Source organism: Phyllostomus discolor, chromosome 6 (genome assembly GCF_004126475.2).
Source record: "Phyllostomus discolor isolate MPI-MPIP mPhyDis1 chromosome 6, mPhyDis1.pri.v3, whole genome shotgun sequence".
In the NCBI taxonomy this organism is placed as follows: Eukaryota; Metazoa; Chordata; class Mammalia; order Chiroptera; family Phyllostomidae; genus Phyllostomus; species Phyllostomus discolor.
This window is the reverse complement of record NC_040908.2, coordinates 25,420,619-25,445,387: the sequence shown is the minus strand read 5'-3', so window position 1 is coordinate 25,445,387 and position 24,769 is coordinate 25,420,619. Positions and strand designations below refer to the sequence as shown.

The 24,769-nt window shown below is 35.1% G+C and overlaps 1 protein-coding gene across 2 annotated transcripts in view; it reads right to left on the bottom strand.

Moving 5' to 3' along the window:
• EML4 (EMAP like 4) overlaps positions 1–24,769 on the bottom strand; it is a 135,786-nt gene that overhangs the window by 35,282 nt on the left and 75,735 nt on the right. Inside the window, exons 4-11 of one of the 2 annotated variants that reach the window (XM_028514374.2) lie at positions 24,527–24,700; positions 22,390–22,518; positions 21,675–21,700; positions 8,401–8,524; positions 6,990–7,139; positions 4,396–4,465; positions 3,170–3,280; positions 1,047–1,142 (exon numbers count right to left, since the gene is read on the bottom strand). In XM_028514374.2, coding sequence (XP_028370175.1) covers positions 1,047–1,142; positions 3,170–3,280; positions 4,396–4,465; positions 6,990–7,139; positions 8,401–8,524; positions 21,675–21,700; positions 22,390–22,518; positions 24,527–24,700 — 880 coding nt within the window. The remainder of the gene's footprint in view (positions 1–1,046; positions 1,143–3,169; positions 3,281–4,395; positions 4,466–6,989; positions 7,140–8,400; positions 8,525–21,674; positions 21,701–22,389; positions 22,519–24,526; positions 24,701–24,769) is intronic. The other variant, XM_028514375.2, reaches the window with a different exon arrangement.

Below are 24,769 nucleotides of genomic sequence, written 5' to 3'. Positions count from 1 at the left end.
TAATTGGGATGGCACTGGTTAACAAAATTATATAGGTTTCAAGTGCACAGTTTCACCAGACATCATCTGTGCACAGTATCATGTGCTCACCACCCCAAGACAAGTCTCCGTCCTTTACCCTTTATCCCCCTGTACCCTCCTCCACCTCCATCCACAAACCCCACCCCGGCAATCACCGCACTGTTGTCTGTGTCCATGAGTTCTTTATATTTTTTAAAGTCTGAGGTTTCCTGATGTCTTATATTCCTCTCCAGTACAATCAAATTTACTCTATTTCTTTCAAAAGATTCACTTACACTGTTTGAAAAACATAACCTCTTTTGGACCAACAAGCTGAAAGCTGGAAGCTTATACAGAACAAAACTGCTGAGGCAGAGAGAGAGCGGCGTGCAACTAAAGAGGAATGTGATGTTATTTAAGAGTACAGCAAATATGTCATAGGCTTTTTTTAGTCATCCTGTCACTTTGAATCCCTTTGAAAGCCTCAGAGGGAGGCCATTTCTGACCCATGTGAATGCAGTTGCAATGCTAACCTTATATCCCTCTTTTACAAGTTATAGCCTGATCCACACAAAGAATCAACACTATTCAATAGCTACTATAAAGTATGCTCTAATAATCCAACAAACATAATTAAGGCCAAAAAGCTTATTGTTACACATGGTTTTCAGTTATGTCAGCCATACTCCTATGAATGAAATTCTCCTTTAGATGTTTAAAGCTTTAAACACTGAATGAAATGACACATTTTGTTTAAAAAGTAGCAATAGTCAAGTAGTATTTGGTATTAATTTTGAGATTAGGCATCCATCTACTTTGCATTTCAGTAGCAAATGCAATGTATCCGAAATATCCCTAATATTTTATCTTAAGAATACCATAAGAATGGTGCTCTTAATACCATAAAATGATGAGAAATCAGTAAATCTGATGAATTTGGCCAGTTGGTAAGCTCTTGCAAATTGAGGATATGCAATATACTTCTAAAAATCTGCAAAACAAATAATGTATTCTAAAAGATAATAATTGAAAAAATTTTGACTTACCTTTATTTCTGCTGCTTTTGACTTTTTCTGCCAATCCCACACGGTAAGCATGTGCTCGTTGGAGTCGTCAATAACACACAGATGAACACCTGAGTCCTAATGAGAGCCAATTAAAGACATTTAAAAACTTTCAGATAAGGCTGACTTTCTAAGAAAAAATACCACATTATTAAAACTGCCAACATTAAGGTAATCCCAAATCCTTTAAACTTATAACTCCTTGAAATATACTGAATATACTACTTACTAAGACTGTATTTTCTTCAGAAATACAATAAAGATTCTTTTAAAAAATATATGTATTTTTAGATTTTATTTATTTATTTTTAGAGAGAAGGGAAGGGAAGGGGAAGTGAGAGAGAGAAACAACAAAGTGTTGTTGCCTCTCACGTGCCCCCTACTGGGGACCTGGCCTGCAACCCAGACATGTGCCCTGACTGGGAATTGAACAGGTGACCCTTTGGTTTGCAGGCTCATGCTCAATCCACTGAGCTATACTAGCCAGGGCTAAAAAATATTTTCCTTTAAAATTTTTTCCCCTCTAAGTTGATTTCTACTTGCCATCTAGTCACTTCTATTATTCAGAGATAGCAAATAATTCATTTTGAAGATTCCTAGTCTCTTCTGCATCTTATGCTTCCCTCTTGCCTTGTTGTATTTAAAGTATATTCCCTTGAAATAGGAGTAAAAAGTACATAATTTTATAACTTTGCTCCTAAGTTTTGATAGTTTGATGAAACAAGCTAAAATTAATGGCTAAAGTTTGCCAATTTTGGGTTTCCATGATGTACATGAATATGAATAAACAATAAATAAAAGCATAAGTAAATTCCCTTCTATTTGTTTTTCCCAAAACGATTTTCATTCACATAATTTAAGCTTTCCAGTTTAAGAAAAGCAACTGTGGATGATATTTAAAAATTAGTTGTTTTCCTACTAGCATCTGCAGCACATGCCTTAGATGTCTATGGAACAAAGAAATACTGTGGTGAAAAGGAGAGGTACCAAGGAAGGGCAGAGCTTACTCTCTTCTCCAGATCTTTCTTTTACCCTGTACTGGAATGATGACCTAACCTAGGAAAAGTTCGAGTACGAGGCAATGCGAGATAGTCTTAACTTGCAGCAGTGCTACCACTGAGATGACAACAGTTCCTGCTACAGAGATTTTATGGAGAGAAAAATAAGATAGTATAAAGGTATTTCTTTTCTGTCCATTTATCTCCTTTTCTATATGCCTTTCCCTCAATTCCTGATTCATCTGACTCTTGAAATTCAGTGCCTTCACACTAGCAACGTTACTATATCCAACCAAATTTATCTTTCTGTTCTAAAAACGTCCCTTCCTCCTCCATGTCCCCCACAAAACTCCCATAATCCAGAGCACAGCTGCTGATAGGAACTGAAGAGATGATATGAATACATAAATATATTCTAAAGTGTAAATGAGACCCAATAAAATCTGGAGGAATATTTATATATGAAATGAAAAATTATGGATTCTAAAATGTAGGTCTCCTATATACTTTGTAGTAATTACATATAATTCAAGAGTGAATAGAATGTTTAAATGAGTAATGTTCTGTTTTATTTTCCCCTCAGGATAAAGCCTCAAGGGTTAGGTAAGATTGCTAAGCTCTGAATTTTAAACTCATGTTGTCATCAGTTCAGAAGGAAGATAATTCATGACTTTTGTGAATAAATACAAGGGTCTGATTGTTCTCTTGCTCCAACATGACATTAAGAAAAGACAATATTTGTGCATAATCAGCTAAGGTACACGTCTGAATTTTCTAAACAAACAGCTCCATCATTCAAACTAAACAAAAGCGTATCTTACTGCTTGTTTTAATTTTATAATGGTATGCATGTATTCCTCTAATGATATCCTGATAGTATACCAGAATTCTATTTCAGGAGAGAACAAAATTAAGTATAATTAAGTGTAATATCTTGGATCCTGTCTAAACCAAAGTACTTCAGTAAGTACTGATGCTGGCTCACATCTCATGTTTCAATTCAGAGTTATCACTTTCTGTGAACATGCACACACACACAAAACTGGGCTTAAGTTCTTTTCAGCTTCTTTGTACCACCTGCTTACTTCTTTAAAAAGTGTTACTTACTGCTTTTGAAAAATCCAGGCATCCTACTCCACGCTCAAAAGTCCCAAGTCCAATAATCTGCAGTGTGGATAGACTAACCGAATCCCACACTCTGACATGGGGTTGCAGAGGCTGCAAAACCAAGGGGAGAAACACAAGACAGCAGGACTAATTGGTACATAGGTGGATGACAATAAATACCACTAGAGCACAGAACTGTTTGTTATCTTTAAAAAGTAACAGGGATGAATAAATATCTAATAAAAATACCTACATTTAGATATGCCTAACAATCCTGAGCAGGTATTTTCTCCTCATACCTTGAAAATAACCATATAACAACAGTGATGATGGTAGCAGCAGCAGACGATCTGAGTAGTTGCTATATGCCACACATCATTCTAAGTACATCACATGTATTAATTCATTTAATCTTCATAATTCTATGAGCCATGTACTATTATAATCACCATTTAACAGATGAGGAAACTGAGATACAGAGGTTAAAATAACTTGTCCAAAGTTATACAGCTATTAAAAGGTAGAGTCAGGATTCCAACCCAGGAAAACTTGCTCTGGATACTCTAGTTTATAGCATTACCTTTATTTCTGGGACAATAATACTTTTAAAAATTAGTGTTCAATAAATTGCTGAGAACTGGACCTGGAAGGGGTTTTATAAGTCATCTAATATAACCCCTCCAACTCTTTTTTGTTAAAGAAACTGAAGCCAGAGAATGCCATGAGTACAGTCACATACCGCTAGTCATTCACTACTAATTTTCACCACTGAGTCTTATGAATAAGGGATTTGTTACTTAAGCCTATTTAGTGTTATTGAATAGTAACTAAAAATTTTTAAGTGTTATCAGTGCTACTCATACATAAAATCAAGGGGTCCTTCAATTTAGGGAAATTGCAGTGCTCTGACATGCACGGATAACTTACTCCATGTCAAAAAAAAAAAAAAAAAAAAAAAAAAGGCAACCTTATCAGTCCTCCCAGTTTATAGAGAAAATAGCTTCCTTAGAGAGAACACTTCTTTTTTAGAAAAAATTATTTAAGTAGTATGATTCTCTTTTGTCTTTTGGAATGTTCTTATATGCTAATATTTTTTCCTTATTTATACTAGAAATCTTAGTAGTTAAGTTTTAAAAGAAGAAAAATGAGATATAATAAAAAGTACCATCAATTCCATTCTAATAGCAATGTCACCAGGTACAAAAAGCATAAAACTGCACACTCACCCTTCCATCTTTATCCACTCCAGCTATCTGTCCAGTTGCAATCCTGATTTTGTCAGGGTGTACAGCAAGGCTAAAAAGCAGTATTAACAACAGTTTTAAATAGAGGAAGAGCATGTGAAACAGCAGAAATATGCCTTAGTATCTATCAACATTTTAAAAATATTTTTTCAATCATTAAGAAGATTTCATTGTGACCTATTTGTTTTATTTTCTTTAGCAAAACAAACATCAACTATCAAAGGCTTTCTTTTCTAAGTTTTCAGCCGAACTTCTTTCTTTGTTAAACTTAACAAATTAATCAAACACTAAATCTGAAGAAAATACTTATTCACAATTGTGACATAGTAAGTTAAGCTGCTTTCTTTTACCTTTTACCTTTTTCTTCTACCTCCCTCCATCAGCTTCCTTTCTGGTAATTACCATGTTGTTGTCTGTGGTTATGAGGTTAGTTTTTATTTGTTTTTGCTTAATCCCTTCACCTAAACTATTTTTATTTGTTCAGGTTCCTTTCTAGTCCTGCACCTATGTTCATATACATAATCATGTGGTCTTAGTACAATAAAGATGCAATATTACATTGTAATTTCAATCTATTAAAACAAGCATTTTTCCCATTTTGCTACACAATCTTTACATATTATTAACCTAACAGCTCTTCTGTTATTTCTACTTTTCTACAAAGGAACACAAGGGTGAACATCTTCACATCTAGTGCCTCCAACCTTTTAATTAGCTCTTAAGGCTACATTCTTATAGGTCAAACTTGGGGCAAGAAATTTTTAAGTACAAATGGAAAATAGTACAGTATATATGCCCACATTCCTCATGATAAATATATAACTAGTAACAATTTTAAAAAGAAGTCTTCGTGTTCATATGTAGATTCTTTCTACATCTTGCAACCAAGGGGCAAGCTCAAATTGAGAATATACATTTTTTGTTCTTGATATGTTTTGCTCATTGCTTTCCAGAAGAACAGTGTCAATTTAAACTATCATTAAGAAATAAATATGTTTTAAAAGTTTCATTATAATTTCCCCTTAAGGATTATATCGTTAAGATGACTTGATAATCTGATTGGTATAAATGATAATTTGTTTTAATCTCTTTGATTACTAAGAAGGATAGAGTTTATTAATAATGTTTCTTTAACTAATATTATTTCTTCTTACTAGTTTATGTCCTTTATTCAGGTCAACTACATTAAAAGTAACTAAAAATCTAATACGTTAACATTTGGAATATTTTTTAAAACACATTTTTAAAAGTAAAGTTTCTGGAGTTCCAGTCAAGATGGTAGAATAGGTAAACACTGTGCTCACTTCCTCCCACAGCTACAACTAAATTACTACAGAACAAGCACCCTGGAGAACCATCTGAAGACTAGCTGAATGGAACTCCTATAATTAAGGATATAAAGAAGAAGCTTTGTTGAGACTGCTTAATGACAACTATAGTTTTTAGTCAGACACAGACTCAAGTAAAATTTTTGGATTAGGTAATACAACTGCATGGTTCAAATGTCAAAAGCTATAAAAGGACATACTGAGAAAAGTCTCTTTCCTACCCTGCCCCATCTTAATCAGCTTCTTTTTATTAAATCTGGAAATTTTTCACATATGTGGAAGCCAAGATAAGTATTTGTTTTGCACCCCCCCCCCTTCACATGGTAAAATACTGTGCACATTTTCCTGCTCTGTAACTTTGTAATTTGGAATACTGGTACATATTAAGGATCTTTCTACATTAATACGAGTACATAAAGAGCTTCCTCATGCTTTTTTAATAGCTGCATGGAAACCTATGGGTACAATGCAACTTCACTAGTCCCCAGCTAAGTGACAGGCTGCTTGTAATTTTTACTATTGCAATAAATAATTCTATATTATTCTTCCAGTGTAAAAGGCAATATTTTAATCATCTCTAAAAGTTTAATATCCATATAATATTCTAATAGTTATATATTAATTTTTCCTGATAAAGATATAGTTGCAAGAATAGTATGAACATAGAGAAGCTTTTAAATGCTGCAAAGTAATAAATTCAAGCAATAAATTATTGAATTTAATTAAAAAGCAGTAAAATTAATTGAGTAATTTTAAAACATGCCTAAACATTTAGTTCTCACATTTTTACAGTTTGACACCCTATAGGATACTTATGATCCTTATTCAATTATGATTTCTTTCTCCTAAAAAGAAAATCAAGTCCAAATATTTATCTGCATAGACCAAATCCTCAATAATATTTAGTAACTAATAATCACTCTCAGATATCTTTAAAAGTCTAGTGTGCCTCACATACACCTGATACTACAGGCTGGAAGAAAAGGAGCACGAAAGACCTGAGAAAGCAGACGAGGTCCCAATCGAGAATTATAGGTGAAGTGTTTTATGGCTGCTGGTATCACACCAACTATTTGGGAGGCCTGTAAGTTCTTTCTTCCTTTCAAAATATATTCTACAGAATGCTCACAATACCTTCAATTCTGAGCTCTCCACAAGAAATTTCCAATAAAATCAAAATTTTTACAAAACCCTAAAAACAAAAAGGGACATGCAATTTAAAAAAGAGCAACGTTAAATGATACCAACCATTTCACACAGTCTGTATGACCCAGGTAGTGTCGTTGAGTTCTCTCCTCATAATTAAATAGTACTACTACTGATGCTATGAAATAAACTATTTCCCCAGTAGGAAGAAGGTAAACATTAGCTCGACAGTCCTTTCCTCGATAACCATATCTTAAAAGAAAGAGTCAAGTTTTTTAACAAACAAAATTTTTAAGGTGTTAAATGAACAAAATCTGTCAAGAATATGTAAGGGAATCAGAAAGGTACAATGTAAAGAGGACTGGACTGGAGCTTGAAAACTCACGTCTGCCACTGTGCCTGCCACTTAGTTTCCCCACTCACCAGACAAAATACCTGCTGAGTACCTGATGTGTCAGGCACAGAGCTAAACATTAAAACCAATGTGGGGCCTGTGTCCCTGGAGCTTATACTCTGGCAAAGATGACAAAAATAAAGGCCAATTATATCATTAGAAACTGTGGAAAGAAAAATAAGAGGCTGCGAAAAGAATCACATTGTAAGAGGAGGACCTACTGTAAATGGAGAGAAAAACAGGGATCAAAAGAAGGGCTATCTGAGAAAGTGACATTTATGCTTGACCTAAATGATAAATTAGAGACAGCCAGGCACAGTTTGATAGGCAGAATATGTATTAAAAAGTTTGGTAGGGAGAGTGTCTATGTAAAAAAAATTTTTTTAATTGATGTTAGAGTGAAAGGGGAAGGAGGGAGGGAGAGACAGACAGACAGACATACATCGATTTGTTGTTCTACTTATTCATGCATTCACTGGTTGATTCTTGTGTGTGCCCTGCCTGGCCATCAAACCCACAACCTTGGCGTATCAGGACAATGCTATAACCAATTTAGCTCTCTGGTTAGGGTGCCAGTTCCATTTTATGGAGTCATTTCTTTAAAAAGTCTAGCTGAGAAAAGAAGTTAATTCTGGAATTAAAAAGCAACCTTGTTAATTTGAGCTCTTAATAATTCACATTATTTCACAGGTTACAAAATACTTAAACTGATGCTTTCTTATTTAATTCTCACAATAGACCTGTGAGGCAGGGGTTATTAACTCCTTTATAAATGAAGAAAGTTAGGTTCATTGGCAGTAAGTGGCAGAGCAGAAACTCAAACCCCATTCTTCCAATTCCAGTCCAATGACTTTTCTACTACATCACAAATACCTGCTGTGATGATCACAGATACTGTTTGCCCTATTCAAAGACATTAATTTTGGCAATTTTAATTGCTAATAGCAAAATATATAAAATAGGTGATAGGATCACAGCTGACATCTCCTTACTTTCTCAGGCGGCTGTTATGCTTATTACATTTACTTTTCTGGGATAAAAATCGTTTTGGTAGAGGTTAGGCAAACTCATTTTTCTCAAACAAAGCAATAAATTTATTGTCATGGTAGAAAAGGATACGCCCACTCCAGTTTGAGCTTCTCAGGAGGCAGTTCTGTTCTGATGTCATCATAGTTGTCAACATCAGAAGGAAAACACATTGTAATAGGCCGACCTCGCATAAACATTTTAACATATTCTCCTTCTGTTGAAACACAAGACAAAAATTAAATCAGATGCCTTTTCTGAATAATACAGAAAAGTGGATTATTGTAATACAATAAAAACAATAAAAATAGCTACTTTACAGTTCTAGTCTCATTATATATCACTGTCTTTTTGTATAAAGATCTAGTCCAAAGTGCTGTAGGAAAAAACTAATGGTCATGTCCTTAAATGAGAATAAATATTTTCATAATCAAAACAGAATTGATCTGTTTAAGTTGACATATCTCAACAAGGCCAGGAAGGTTGGGGTAGAAAAATAAAAAAGAAAATAATTTTGTCATGGAAGTTTCTCTAACAGTTAAAAAGAAGAAAGATTATTAGGGCAGACAACAACCATGTCTACCACCCTACTTGATCCACCTACTGATGTGTAATGACTTACATACCACAAGGAGAGGAGTCAAATACCCTCGTAAGTCAGGGCAGGGAGAGAGACTAGAAGCCCTGCTACACATGGCTGTGAACAGGGCTGAGAGGGATGGAGGATCAATGTCCCTTACTTCACAGTTGTGTCTACAATCAGCCTTGGAGCTAAGCAATTAAATTCAATAATAATAATACACTAACATCTTTAAAGATGTGCTAGGAAACAATTTCTAGTTAGCAGCATAGGTTCTAAAACATCTTTTATTTATATAACCAATAGCTCTTCATAAGATCTGCAATAGTTTAAAACTCAAAATGCCAAAAAGACAAATCTAGAATCAAATCAGCATTTATCATACACCTTTTACAAATGGAAGCAATACTTCACTTAACAGATGAGACTGTTTATGCTTAAAAAAAAAAAAAAAAAAAAAAAAAAAGCAACCCATCCCTGACCCCACTATTCCCACCTATGTACAGACACGTTTAATAAATGTTGATAGTGGTTGTGAAATGGTTATAAAACAACCTAAAAGAGAAGGAGAAAATAAGGGACTGAATACAAAGCATAGGAAGTCTAGCACTTGCCAACTTGTCTTGTGCAACACGAAAACAGCATCAGAAACACACTGAAAATGTGGTCATTAACTGCAGGCTGATACAACCTGAGGATCTCTAATAATGACGTAAGCTGCTAAGGAAGAGAGGTGCATAATAATTTCAATAGTTTATATAATGCAAACTATGGAAGAAGGAAAGGTACATTACTGTTCCGAATGTCTGCAAGTATTTCTTCAAAGTCAGGTTTAAAAATTGTGCTTGTTATGGGTGAGAAGTTCAAGTTATTTTTATTATTATTACTCACAGTGTGCTCAGCCTCTAAGATCTAAGAACAGGCTAACACCTCCCACGCTATGATTTTAACACCACATGATGTATGTCTTGATTACTTCTGAATCTAAGAGTGGGCTCTCCTTCCTGATGATTTTTAGCATAGATGAACTTTGATAACTCAATGATTACCAGCTGCAACTATTTCCCTTCTGCAATCATCTTTATCTGTATCTTCTTGTCCTTTTTTTGTTTACTTTCTTACTGATGTAAATTTGTTTATAACTTTCATTCTTTTTTTTTAGAACATAAATTCTTTTTTTTTAGTTTATATATTTGGGTCTTTTTTTTTTAGATTATTTATTTATTTATTTTTAGAGAGGGAAGGGAGGGAGAAAGAGAGAAACATCAATGTGCAGTTGCTGGGGGCTGTGGCCTGCAACCCAGGCATGTGTCCTGACTTGGAATTGAACCTGTGATGCTTTGGTTCGCAGTCTGCGCTCAATCCACTGAGCTATGCCAGCCAGGGAGAACATAAATTCTTAAAGGCAGATATCCTGTCCTTTGGAAACTCTGATCACAGAAGCGTATCATGTTTTCTGAATGAAAAAATAAAATCTTTAATAGATGCTTCTATCATCACTTAGAGGAGACTGCATGTCCAGCAAAGAGAATAGGTTAAGGATAATTATCAAAGGGGAAAAAAAAGCTCTCGTTTGCTAATAGAATACTATACTGATTTTTTTTTATCAGCTGTCAAGCAGCACATGCAACTAAAGTAAAAGCGAAGGAACTACCTTCCTACCTAGTGCTTGTCAACTTTTCTAATGTAAAAATGCCAACGCTTGTTGTTAGGATAAAAATGCTTTCCCTGCCTCTAAACTGGAAGTATATATTTTGGAGACCACGTATGTAACCTAGGCACTGCAAATAATTTCTGGGACTGAGAAGGAAGCTACTGGGACTGATAGTAGAAAGAACAAGAGGTTTGGAAAAAGACTGACTGGGACCCTTGCTAGCTGTGTGACTTGGCATCATTTTTTTCTAATACATAAAATACTACTATTCTCAGATTACAACTGATCCAAGAAAACATCACAGTACAAATTACAATATGAAATCCTCAACAAATATTTATTACCTTCCCTTTAAGAAGGATTTTTGACCATTCTAAACACTGTCTAGGAACTGCTTATAATGCAAGATTTAACACACCATAAGATCTCTTCATAAATTTTAGAGTGACTATCCTGAAAACATTAGGCAAATATGCTAGATTCTGCTGACACTATCATGTACACTTTAAAACAGCGGTCACAAATATCTACAGGCCCAGGCAGGAAATGCAAAATGAGAGCAGTGGGAGAAGACAGGATGACTGGGGGTGGGGGAGGACTGGCACACCCCATGCCTCATCTCAGGGAGGCAGAGCTAGTCAAGTCCATGGAAGAAGTGGGCCCAATGTTGCTAGATTTTCTCATTTTCCAGGAGTGAGGAAATTTATACCTTATTGAGAAATTTCCCAATTTTAAAATATTTACTCCTTTGCCAGAAAAAGAGAAAATACTATGTGAAAATACCACTTTGGCGTGCAAACAGCAAAAAGGTCACTAGTTTGCAACCTCTTTTTAAAAGAAGGCAGTCTTTTACCATGGGAATTAGGTACAATATTTAAAGGAAGGGGAGCCTCTTTTATCCTCAATCATGATGAGTCAAATTCTCACTGCAAACTTTATTCTGAGGCTGTCAGGCGTCCTGATCTTACAGTCAAAGGTCTTTACAGTTAATTTGCTTGTGTTACCCCACTGCTTCTTTTCTGGCTATCCTTACTGTAAAGTACCATGAAAGTCAAGGGGACGGAACGGTCCATGGGACTGGTCAAAGAGTATGATTTGTAATATTAAGCTGGTGGCCCAGAAAGAGAAAGAAGGAAAAGAAATGAAACTACCTTGTAACAATTAGTAAACACAGCATAAAAACTATCAGTATTCAATAATAAAGCTGCTGCTTACTGAAATGTAATTAACCTCAACATTCTATCTCCTACCCTGGTACCATAAACATTCCTGGGACTGAGAAGGAGGCTATACAGTATAGTGGAGAGAACACAAGCTTAGTGATAAAGACTGACTGTGGTTTGAACCCAGCTTTACCACTTACGGTCTAATAAAATATTCTCAATTGAATCTGATCAATGACAGCTTAATTATAGAAGAAGAAATTCCATGGGATATTGTTACAAAAATATCATTAGTTAGTTTCTCTAGACACACATAATAGTGGAACCAAAAGAAATCTTAGAGCTCACCTACTCCAACGCTCCACTTTTACAGGACAGGAAACCAAGGCTCAGAAAGGTCAAATGAATTTTTAGACTGTATTCCAAAATTTTGTCTATTATTTAGAACTTGAGAAACACTTTCATTCTAAAACTATGTTCCATATCCATACTGTCCAAAATGACTGCTACTGGTTTTCTGAACACTTGGAATGTGGCTAGTCTTAACTGAGGTATGCTGTTAAGTGTAAAATACAAACCAGATTTGGAATACTTAGTACAGAAAAAAGTAAAACATCTACACAGTAATGATCTTTTATATTGATCACACATTGAAATGATATTCTGGATGAATGACAGACTGAATTAAATATATTTAACTTAACCTTATCTGTGTTCTTTTTACTTTTTAAATTGTGACCACTAGAACATTTTAAATTAGACAGTGTTATACATTATATTTCTATTAGACAGTACTGTCACGCAAGTGGCGAGATCCTCAGAAGTCCAATTACCTGACAATAAAGCTTACTTACAATCCAAATAATACCAGCTTGAGCTCTGCATCCCAACAGTAGGGCACAGAAGTGGAAGATGATGTTCCTGCTCTATTATTTTTGTGAAGAGTGAATGCTAGTCAAAATTTTGAAATACTTGATGCTACACTTTCTTTTCTGTGTCCTTGTCACACACCACCTGGCGCTTCCTCTTCAGTCTCCTTAGGTTTTGTTAACCTTCTAACCAGCATCTCCCTGAAGTGGTCCTGCCCCCAAGGTGCTCTAAGTTGTGAAATGATCTTCAAACTCTGTGAGACCATTATCTCGGTGTTCTGAGAACAGAAGTATTGCCAAAATGATTCATACTGATGTACATAACTACTAAAGTTGTTTATACATTTAAAAGATGCTTATAAAATTTATTAATCTTTCACAGGTTGTAAGACAGTGAAAGGAAAACTTCAGGCAGAATGGGAAAGGAAGTTACCACTGGTAACTCTGCTCCGGGATCAGTTTCTCCACTTCTTCTTTTCTTACTTTGCTCTATTTCTGGACTTAGAAATTAAAAAACAAAGCAACAACAACAACAACAACAACAACAACAACAACAACAAAACAGCCTTTCAAAGGCAGCAGCAGAATTTCGGGGGTTCAGGCCACAACTCTCCTGATCTGTGTAATGGGTACTACTGCCTGTAGAAAGCCCTCTAAAGCTTGAGAACACTTATACGTTAAAGCATCTTTCTCCTCAAGTTTTTTACTTTCAGAACTCATTTTCTAAAAAAAATTTCCAATTTTTAGAACTGAAAAGCCCATCAAAACTGGAATTTGCATTTTACACCTTGAAATAAAATGTAGCTGCAGTGTGATGCTACCTAATTCCAGCAAACAAACAGAAAATTAAAAAATCTTTACATAGTTTGAGCTTTTTCTCTGATATTAACAATTCTAGCCCCCCAAATCGAGAGCTAAACAACAGACTTATAAACAAGATGTTAGAAATATCGATTACAATATAGCTTACAGTAGCAAGCGACAAAGAATATTTTAGGCAGGCTAAATTCTTTTCTTAAAAACAATTTATTTTCACAAGGTTTCAAATCCCAATTAATGACCCAGCTGTACTGTGGTAATGATGTAATATTTTAAAATTCCAACAAAAAAATGTAATCTGTAAGGGTCTTTGGACTTTGAACAAGTAATTTGATTTGTACTATCATAAAGTCTAACTGAAAGGTCTAACTGTAAAAATAGATCACAAAAAAGATCCCCAAATTAAAGGGGGGGGGGTGTTGAAGAATATAAACTAATCTCATTTCACAGATGAAAAATTTTCTCGTTGTGGTTGTGTTTGCCAAATATTATGCAGTTAGTTTTACTGGCTAGAACAAGAACCCAGGTCTGAAAATTTTGACCAAGTACTAATGTACTACTACCTTAATTTTCTTTGTTCTATAGGCAGAGTCCTACCAGCTGGTAAATTTTACTGAATTACATGGGGGCAGGCAGTGAGGGTGTACCATGGAAAAAGCTGTGAACCTCACCACTTAGGAGATTACAACAGAGACATAACCAAGTCTTACACATCTGCTAATCAACTCTTATACTAATTACTATAATAAGCCAACGTGCAGTTACTACTTTCTTGATCTAAACCTTTTTAAATCAGATTTCTCTTTGCTGTTTTATTTACAACTGTGATTGTTAATAAATTAGTTGAAGAATATCAGCTATGAAAGTTGCTTAAACATTTTTAAATTATTATTTTTTAATATTTTATTTATTTACTTTTAGAGAGGGGAAGGGAGAGAGAGAAACATCTGCCTCTCATGTGGTCCCCAACAGGGACCTGGCCTGCAACCTAGGCATGTGTCCTGATTGGGAATCAAACCAGCAACCCTTTGGTTTGCAGCCTGTGCTCAATCCACTGAGCTATACCAGCCAGGGTATGCTTAAATATTTTTTAGATTATTTTTACTCCCTGGAAAAATCTTTCTTTGGGTAAAGAGAAAAGAAGTATATTTCAACAGTATAACATACAGGAAAACTTATTTTAAGCACTAAATAAGTTGGAAAAATATTCATTTCATCTGCATATGCCAAGTTGTATTTAATTTTTTGAAAGTAAGAAATTAAAAAAATAAATTTCAGATATTAAAATATTTATCCTTCTAGCTCCTTCTTAATTAACTATAGCAGAAAGAGAGAAGCCCCAGGGGAACAATAAAAACTTATATATGAAATTCTAATTAAACAGGATTAAAAAGAGGCTTCAGCTTTACCTTCAATAAATGTGCCCTTTTTGGTTTCCTTTTAAAATAAAAATATTTGGCCCTGTCCAGATGGCTCAATTGGCTGAAGCATCATCCTGTATACCAAAATGTTGTAGGTTCAATTCCCATTCAGGGCACATACTTAGGTTGTCCTAAATTATGAAATTGCAAAGTTTTGGGTACCATCTCACTAACAAGGAAAGATACTACCTGTGGCTCAATTAAGAAAGGGCTTTTTAACATTTTTTGGTCTGTTTCATACCGCACACCCTCTTAGCAGGTGAGAATATACTCCCTCTTAATAGGTAACAATAATATAGGCTGTATCAGTGGGACTGCTAGCCTATGTACCTTACAGGTAAATTTTATTAGTCATTCTTTCAGATACAAGGTGCTGTTTGCACAGGTATGATCAGGTTTTTGGACAGAACATGTCTGGAACCAACAGATCAGAGAACACAAGGCAATGAAAAAAAGCACCTGCAGTCCTGGCTGGTGTGGCTCAGTGAATTGAGTACCGCCTGTGAAACAAAGGGTCACCAGTTTGATTCCCACTCAGGGCACATGCCTGGGTTGTGGGTCAGGTCCCCAGTTGGGGGCGCACGAGAGGCAACCACCCATTGATGTTTCTCTCCCCCTCTTTCTTCCTCCCTTCTCCTCTCTCAAAATAAATAAATCTTTTTTTTAAAAGCACCTGGATTCAAATTCTTTAAAAGGTAGATTAAAACATGTACTTTTTTAAAAAGGTAGATTAGGAATGGGGGGCTACTCTCTACTTTCCATTTGCTGCAAGAAAGAGCTTTCAAAAGTTATTAAAGAGGCCCTCAGTGCTGGCTAATATAAGCCCAAATATACATGAGGAAACTGAAGTCCAACGTCTTGGAGTCATAGGGAAAAAATTATCATATGAACAATGTGCTCCTTTTTTTCATAATTTTTCACCAAATGGAATTTTGAAGTTCTCCCCAACTTACATTCATAATTTTGATCATTAGAGGATTCTGATTCTTCAAACTTCTGCAGTACAGGTCACTTCAACCCTAACTAGGTCTCCCGCTTATGCTCTTCCCACTGTACCACTTTGCTTCCCTTTCTTAAGTGAGGTGCCTCATGAGGCTGCTGTTCCTTAGAATGAATCTGTGTTTTGTAAGTGTAGTGTTAACAAATACGAAATTCTCTGCACACTATGATCAGTGACCTCCTTACTGTTCCTTAACATAGCAAGAAAGCTCATGCCTTGGGGTTCATGTACTTCCAGATTTCTTTCTTTTCTCCAGAGAGCCACATATTTCACTCACTTCCTTGAGGAAGCTTAAATATCAGTTTATCAGAAATGTCTTCCCTAACTCTCTCTATAAAACAGTAATTTCTCTACTCTTACTCTTCTCATTCTTTCCCAATATAACTTACTTCCTGACATATTAAGTATTTACTATCTGCTTATATACAGATATAAGTTCCATAAAGTTCGGACATTGTAATTGCCGAATCCCTGGGTGCCTATAACCGGTTCTGACTAAATAAGCACTCAATAAGAATCTGTTAAACAAACGAATGTTTAAAATGTATATCTAATAATAAAGAAATACATCAGAACTGGAATAGCTTTTAAAATGACAAGATTATAGAGTTTTCTTTCTCCGATTTTGTAAATGATTTTATATTTTCCAGTTTTAGATTACTTGAGTAACTGGCTACAACAAATTACCAAAGGATTTTAGAGGGTATGTATTTCAAAATGACTTGTAAAGTATTTTTCAACTGAAGACATTTTTAGACAGGTATCTAGGTAGCTAATAAGAAATAGTCTCAATTTTCTAAGATATTATAATAACTATTCTTCCCTCTAAACATACCTGTAGTTAGGATACTATTGCATTGATGTGATAGTTAAACAAGAATGAATCTACTCTCAGAGCAGCGAAACCCACTCTACGAAGATCATGATTTGGTGATTGTGGAGTTCCCTTTTCCTCCATTAAGCAGATTTCTCTCCAGTAGGGTCTGACTGAGTCACGCAGGTTCTCAACATGATCAGACAATTAATTATGTGCTAATTCTTTCTTTTTTAAGACTTTATTTATTTTTAGAGAGAAGGGGAGGGAGGGACAAGAAGAGGGAGAGAAACATCGATGTGTGGGAGATTATATTGATTGGATGCCTCTTGCACATCCCCAGCTGGGGACCTGGCCTGCAACCCCAGAAAGTGCCCTGACCAGGAATCAAACTGGTGACCTTCTGGTTCACAGACCAGCACTCAATCCACTGAGCCACCCCAGCCAGGACAATTATGTGCTAATTCTAAACACCACAAGTTTAAGACGCCTCAATGGAGAAAGATAAAAGATTATTCAAGATTTTATCATTTAAACTCTTGATTCAAGCCTCAAAAAACAAAACAAAACAAAAAAAGTAACATGCAGTAACTTGAGGGCATTCAGGTTCTGCCCTAAAATTAGGACATGTGACACTTTATTTTACAAATTTCAAAAATGTCATATACTTGATAATTATTATAAGGATGAGCTTATAAGCTGTACTCATTTTGCTTATTACAAAATTTGTCAGACTATTATCTATTTTCCCCAATAGATAATTTTATAAAATGTTTATTGTCCCCAAAGTCAGCTAAAAAAACGTCCTAATCAATAACTTACCAAATGATTAGTTTTGTACTTGACACTGTTACATTTAACAATAAACACTCCCACAGAACTTATTCAGTTTAACCTGACATGCTAAGTCTTTATTTCTCTTGAGATGGGAGCAGAATCCACCAAAAAAAAGGGAAAAGGGTAATGAAAAGGGTTTAGGCTTCTGGGATTTGAATGTAGATAAAGATCTAAGTCAGTAAGAGCCTCTTTTAGTGGTATAACCTGTCCTTCCACCTATACTTAGCCTCAGAAATTGCCCCGTGTACATCCCATTCCACCTCCAACTGCTTTCACTCAGGTTTCTTTCCTTCTGCCCAAGTGCTGATCAGCAATTTACAGCTATTCTACTCTGCTGTGGTCGCAGGACACAGACCTTTAAGGTCAAGTTTTCCCTGCTACCACTCACCTAAATATACCAAATGTAAATAGGCTTTTTCCCAAATCAAAGCAGGTGATTTGGAACACATCGTACTTGTCATCGCCCCCTCCCTCCCCAAAAAGAGTTAAACAAATCAATAAATCATATTTTTAAAAGGCTGACCACACGGCCCTGGCTGGTGTGGCTCAGTGGATTGAGTGCTGGCCTGCGAACCAAAAGGTTCCCAGTTCAATTCCCAGTCAGGGGACATGCCTGGGTTTCCAGCCAGGTCCTCCCCCTCAGTAGGGGGCATTCAAGAGGAAACCACACATTGATGTTTCCTTTTCTCCCTTCCCTTCCCCTCTGTCTAAAAATAAATAAATAAAATCTTTTTTAAAAGACTTCATAAATTACACATACTTTGGATCAATACCTAAAGTGTAAGTAAATGTGTTGTGAAATGTGCTATGCAAGTGAAGGTCATTTATTTGATGGCCATCTTTTCATCCTACTTTATACTTTTGAGTGCAAAGATTTATAGCCAGATTCAGATAACTTTATTTGGTACTATGTGCCCGGTACTATGTTTAAACACTTTATTATCTCTGAGGGTTTATTACTGTCTCAATTATAGATGAGAAAACAAAAAACTTAAGGAGACGGAAGATGAAGTTACTGCAAGGTCACACAGCTAAGTAATGGTGAATCCAGTCTCTGGACTCCAAAACACATGTGTTTAAACATCTACACTATTTTGCTTGCTGCAAGGTAGATTAAGACAACTCAAGTTAACTGTCCAAAACCAAACTCTTATTCTTTTCTATACATCTACTTTTTCCTCAAATGTTCCTTATTTTAGTAGATGTCTCTTATCTAGTTGCTCAAACTAGCTTTCATAAATTCCCCTCTGTTCCTTATCTCTTCCACTCCACCTATTCCTAAACCGTCTAGAATCCATTCACTTCTTTCCATAGACTCTGTCTCAATTTCAGTCAGGCCTGAACTACCTAACAGGCTGAAGCACAAGAGTTCTCCCTAAAGATACACTCTAGTGTTAAGAGTATACAGCAGGTAGAATACAACTCATTAAACTGGCAAAGGAATAGATTCAAATTCCAAAATAAAGCCAACTGCAAGCAACCACTGATATTAAGTTCCAACATCTGGGACATTCCTTTTGCGTTAAAATTCTTATAGCAGAATTTAACTTATACTTCTACATCTTTTCCCAGTTTTTCATTCTATTCCTTCCAGACACTGGTGTTAAAACCCTACTACTTAGTGATGCTTCAATAACAAAGTATTTCCCTTTTAAATACATTTATTTACCTACGTGCCCACACAGTATTGAAAACTGTCACCAATTCAAACCACTCACTTATACATGAATCATAAGTTCCTTTTCCTTCCAAAGAACATAGCACAACATGAGAAAGAGGCAGGGAGCCCTTTGCCATTTACCCTATAAGGATTTTATAAAATTTAAGCTCTTTAAGCAAAACTTGTAATAATAACTTCTTATAATTACAGTCTCTTCTATTTTTAAAGTACATTCACACATGTACATACACATATATAATTTGATCCTTCAGCAGCCATACGGGTGTCCCTATGAATGAGGCCCAACACAAAATCATACATTTACTTAAAATATTATGAATTTTTTGTTTGTTTTCATTAGTGTTTGTGTATTTAATGGGTGGCCCAAGATAACTCTTCTTTCAGTGTGGCCCAGAGATGCCAAAAGGTTGGACACCCCTGCTTTATAGTTACTACTCTCAGATTAGAAAACTCTAAGAGACACAGTCATTTTGCCTAAGTCACAAGGTTATTATTTAGAGGAGCCAAAACAAACACTAAACATCAAGATTTTCCATTCACTGCTCTTTTCACTACCTATCACAGCTTCTTCTTCTTCTTCTTCTTCTTTTTTAAACATCCTCATCCAAGGACATTTTTTCATCACTTTGGGGCGGGTGGGGCGGGGGTGGATGGAGGGAAGAGAGAGAGATGTGTGTGTGAGAGGGAAACATCAAACCCACAACTCAGGTAAGTGCTGACTGGGAATCCAACCCATGACTTTTTGGTCTGTGTGATGATGCTCCAACCAACTGAGCCACGCCAGCCAGGGAACCACTACTTCTGTTTTTAAAAAATGTTTTGATGTGTAGTAATAAGAATTGCCTTTGTAAATAAAATCTAATTTTTTCCTTAACCAAATTCCTGGTTAAGTAAACCAGGAATTACTTAATTCCTAAGTAATTTCAACCATTACTTAGTCTATATACTTAATTATGAAAGGAGAAAGACCTAACTAAAGATGAAGAATGCCAGTTAAAATCAACTTCATTTAAAATTTCTATGTGAGCCCTGGCTGGCGTAGCTCAGTGGATTGAGCGCGGGCTGGGAACCAAAGTGTCCCAGGTTCAATTCCCAGCCAGGGTACATTCCTGGGTTGCAGGCCATAATCCCCAGCAACCGCACATTGATGTCTGCGTCTGTCTGTCTGTCTGTCTGTCTCTCTCCTTCCCTCTCTAAAAATAAATAAATAAAATCTTTAAAAAAAAAAATAATAAAAAAATAAAATTTCTATGTGAAAACAAATAATCCAAAGAAGAGTACAAATAATGATTTCTTTTCTTACTAAAACCAAATAAAGTAAAAATCCACAGGAATCAGGTTAAATCTCTAACAAAAATTTTAACTGTATTATATCTGGTTAATGTAATAGCCAAAAAGTAAAGATAATTATGATACATAGTAATGACCAGCAAAAAGCATGCACAAAAACGACGACATGCTTTAATTTAGAGAGCATACTTCAATTAAACTTGCAATCAATCTAAGAAGAATATAATACTGATGTATAAAACTTACCCATTTTGCAATTAAATGAAATACACATTTACAGAAAGTCTCTCCTTTTTTGGTCAGAACAAGTCAACAATAGCAAGTAGCCAGAAGTTACAATTAATATAAAAAATTTAAGAGGAAATGGATTTGCTAGACTCATATTTTCAGTCTGAGCTTCAAGAAATGAGTGATTATTTGCAATGAAGTTGGCAAGACAGGAAACTGAGTTAAAATTTATCAACCTTTTTGATCTATCTACCTGTCAATCTATCTGAGAGATGGGGGAAGGAAGGGAGAAAGAGAGGGAGAGAAACACTGATGCACCAGAGATACACTGATCAGCTGCCTCTCCCACGTGCCCAACTGGGGACCTGGCCTGCAACCCAGGCATGTACCTTGACTGGGAATAAAACCAGCGACCTTTGTGGTTCACAGTTCAGCGCTCAATCCACTGAGCCACATCAGCCAGGGCAAAATGTATCAATTCTTTAAATGGCTTTTCTAAGTATAATTTTTATTGTTTTTAAAAAGGTAAATTCCCCTTAGTATTTTATACCTTTTTGTAATGATGTATTTATTTCTACTGTAGACCTTGAACCTTCAGAGCTCACAGAAGTAAGATGGATTTTTAGAAAAGTAGTTGGACTCACTAGTTCAAATTACCATACAGGTATTTCCTTTATTAAGAGGAAAGCTGGGTAATATAAATAATGAAAAGCCAAATAAAAGATCTAGGAAGAAATGATCTCAGAAGGTGACTAACTGTGTATCTCATTCTTATCTTGGCTGTCCCCCGCCAGGGGTTAACGGTTTTTTTGCTGGTTGAGACAAAAGTGACCTATTCTACAATATAAATTGGGCATTTTCTTAAACGACTATAGTACCGTACTTCTCTTTAATTACTATGTGCTGATAAAGTGCACTGAATGAAAATAGTCAACATACTCATCAATTAGCAAAAATTTAACTGATATAGAAAAGCAACATAAATATTTTTTAACAGGATTTTTAATTTACCTTGGTTGACGATGACATCTTTATGCCTACAAAAGAAATTCAAAGACATTTATTTTATAATTGTATCTGGCTGACCATTATTAGAACCACCTGAATAAACTGTAGAAGCTTCAATTGCCATACCCCAATTAAATCTCTAGAAGTGAAATTTAGGCATCAGATTTTAAAAAGCTTCTCACTGGTCTCAACCACTATTTTATAAAACAATGGATACTTCATAAAATCAAGTAAATAGTGAAAGCATTAGAAACAACTTACAAAAATATTCAAACTTTATGGGATCATTAGCTTTACTATTTTAGTTGAGGAGCATTTACATGAAAATGTAGCCCCCTTTTTAGAACATTTTAAAGAAAAAATACACTTAGGAGAAAGAAAGATAAATTCTAACATAGGCTTTTATTTTTTAATTGAATCTATTGGGGAGGCATTGGTTAATAAAATTATATAGGTTTCAGGTGTACAAGTCTACATCCTCTGTATACAGTATTGTGTTCACACGCCAAGTCAAGTCTTCTTCCATCACCATTTACCCTGCCTATACCCTCTTATACCCCCCCACCCTTCCTGACTCTGCTCATCACCATGTTGTTGTCTGTGTCTACAACATAGGTTTTTTTAAAAAATAATTCAAACAAGGCACTTAGTTGGACATGCAAACATGATAAGCCACATAATTAATTTTTAGATATAACTGAGAAAGTGTAATACTTACTTGTCTGTATTTTTTATAACTTTTGATATTATTTTTGAGGTTGAAACTGCCTTCAATAATTTATTACGACTATCATCTGAATTTTCCCATGAATTATGTGACTTTTCAGCTGTTGGTGGTCGTTTTATGCTGGAAGAAACATTGATTTCTTAGAGAAAAATTCTGCAAGTAGCAATGACAGGTAATTGACAGTTTATATAGAACACAAAAGCAGCAATTAACATTTCCTTAAAGCTAATCCAGAAAAGAGAAGGAAGGATTAGTTGAAAGGTTCTGCCTGGATGAGTGAAGGAGTTAAGCAAGGCCATTACCAAGTCTATTTTATAGTTGTCACTATTATTCAGAAGATTCATTAGAACAAGTATTTGTAAAAACCTGTACTTTTTTGTTGTTAATTGAAAACACTCCATTTGTTCGAATTTCCAAGTACTTAGCATTATTTCTCCTAGTTTGTGAAACTGTGAATTTGTAGGAAAAAAAAAAAAAAACCTGTGCTTTTTTTCATCAGTCATTACAAAGCTGCTATTTTCACTTTTACGGTCTCATATGTGGTACAGATGACAATTTCTAAATAAACCACAGGACTAAAAGTAAAACTCTGGTTTATATCTTTTAGAGACGATTTTACCTGTGACCAGAAATAAACACAATGTAACAGAAGAATGTCGTATTGTCAACACTAATTTCATTTATTTATAACTGAAATGTTTTGATTTATGAATGAGTTTTTGGATGCATTGCTAACAATCCTATAACTCATCCAGTCTTTAAGACTTCTCGCAATAGCATGTCCAAAGAGCAATTTAGAATGGCAAGCACATTTCCAAGAGATCTTAATTAGCTGAAAAAAAGATCTGGGACAAAAGAGGTATTCAAGTCAAATCAGAACCTTTAAGAAATTGATTGTAAAAACAGGCCACCCTTAACCACACACACTTCAAAGATGCGTAACATTAATAAGATATATCCAAGAAAAACTCCACATGAGACCAAGCAGAAGAATTTGTGTGAGCAACACAGACAAAGCATTTTTAAAATGTTAAACATGCATCAAATGAAAAATTTTCTGTTTTCCCAAATTTCCATTAGTGACTTGAAGCAAAACATTAAACTGATTAAATACAAAACATTATAAATCTTTTAGGAATAGTTATCATTTATTTTACCAAAATTCTAGCCAGTTCTGGGAATGGTTTAATATTTTCCTAAGATTTCCAAGTATCAATATGATAAAACACAAGGGTGCGCAAAAGTAGGTTTACGGTTGTGAGTATGAGAAACAGTTATGAGAAACAATGTATTCTTGTATCATTATTTATTGTATTATTTTCCATATGAACACCTGTAAACCTACTTTTGCCTACTCCCATATAACTATGCCTATTCATACAGCTGAAATCAGCATTTCTAAAGCAGGCAAACTTCATTAAGTTGGTCTAAATATTTGATTACAAGGCAGCTGTAGCACTGAACTCCAGCATGCAGGTTTAGATCCCCAATTTAGGCTTACACACATTGTTAGAATGATTTTCCATTCTCCCCCTCTCATAACTTTAAAATATTAATTATTATAGACACAGAGAGAAGCCCTCAAGCAAGCCTTTAGCATAGAAAAGACCAAGTAAAATGGATTCATTTCTCTACTCAAGCAAGAACTTATCCTCCTAAAACCCAAAACTAAAACTGAGATGCAGTCACAATAAAGAGCCATGTGTTGACAGGGGCCCTTGAAAATCAAAGGTTGTAATGATGCCAAAATATGAAGAGGATAATTACATATTGCAATTTTCTATCCATGGCTATAAACTTATGCATAGTTATATAAAATTTTAAAATATTCTATAATTTTAATTTTACTAGGAAAATATGTTTGGGTCTTAGAGTAAGTTATTTCTGCCTTCCTTTCAGCAAACTGTTTAAAACTTAGTTTTTCCCCTCAGTTTTAACTGAGAAATTTTGACCTTAAATCTTCATTTCCCAATGTGCTAAAAAATAAAGATGATAGCAACAAAAATGGGAAAATAAAAGCTATCAGGCTTTTTCCTGGAACCCATGGATAGTCAGCTTTTCCTCGTGTCATAGAATTTAGGTATCATTACAACCATGCCCTATCTCTGAACTCAGGGACAGTTAAAACCTTTTGGTGGGAGCAGAATTCTTGCTTTCTTGAGTTTGTCTGGGTATTTGGAGAGGCTGTGCAGAGGGCTGGGGAGAAGGTGATGCTCGAATTTGTGGACTTTGATCATTAGAATGAGATTCCTCTTTTTTTTCTCTCTGTCCTTGTGGTTTTTCTTTCTTTTTTTCTGTACCACTGTAAAATAAAGTATAACATGGAACAACACAAATTTAAACAAAAAAAGATATATCAAATGATGGGAAA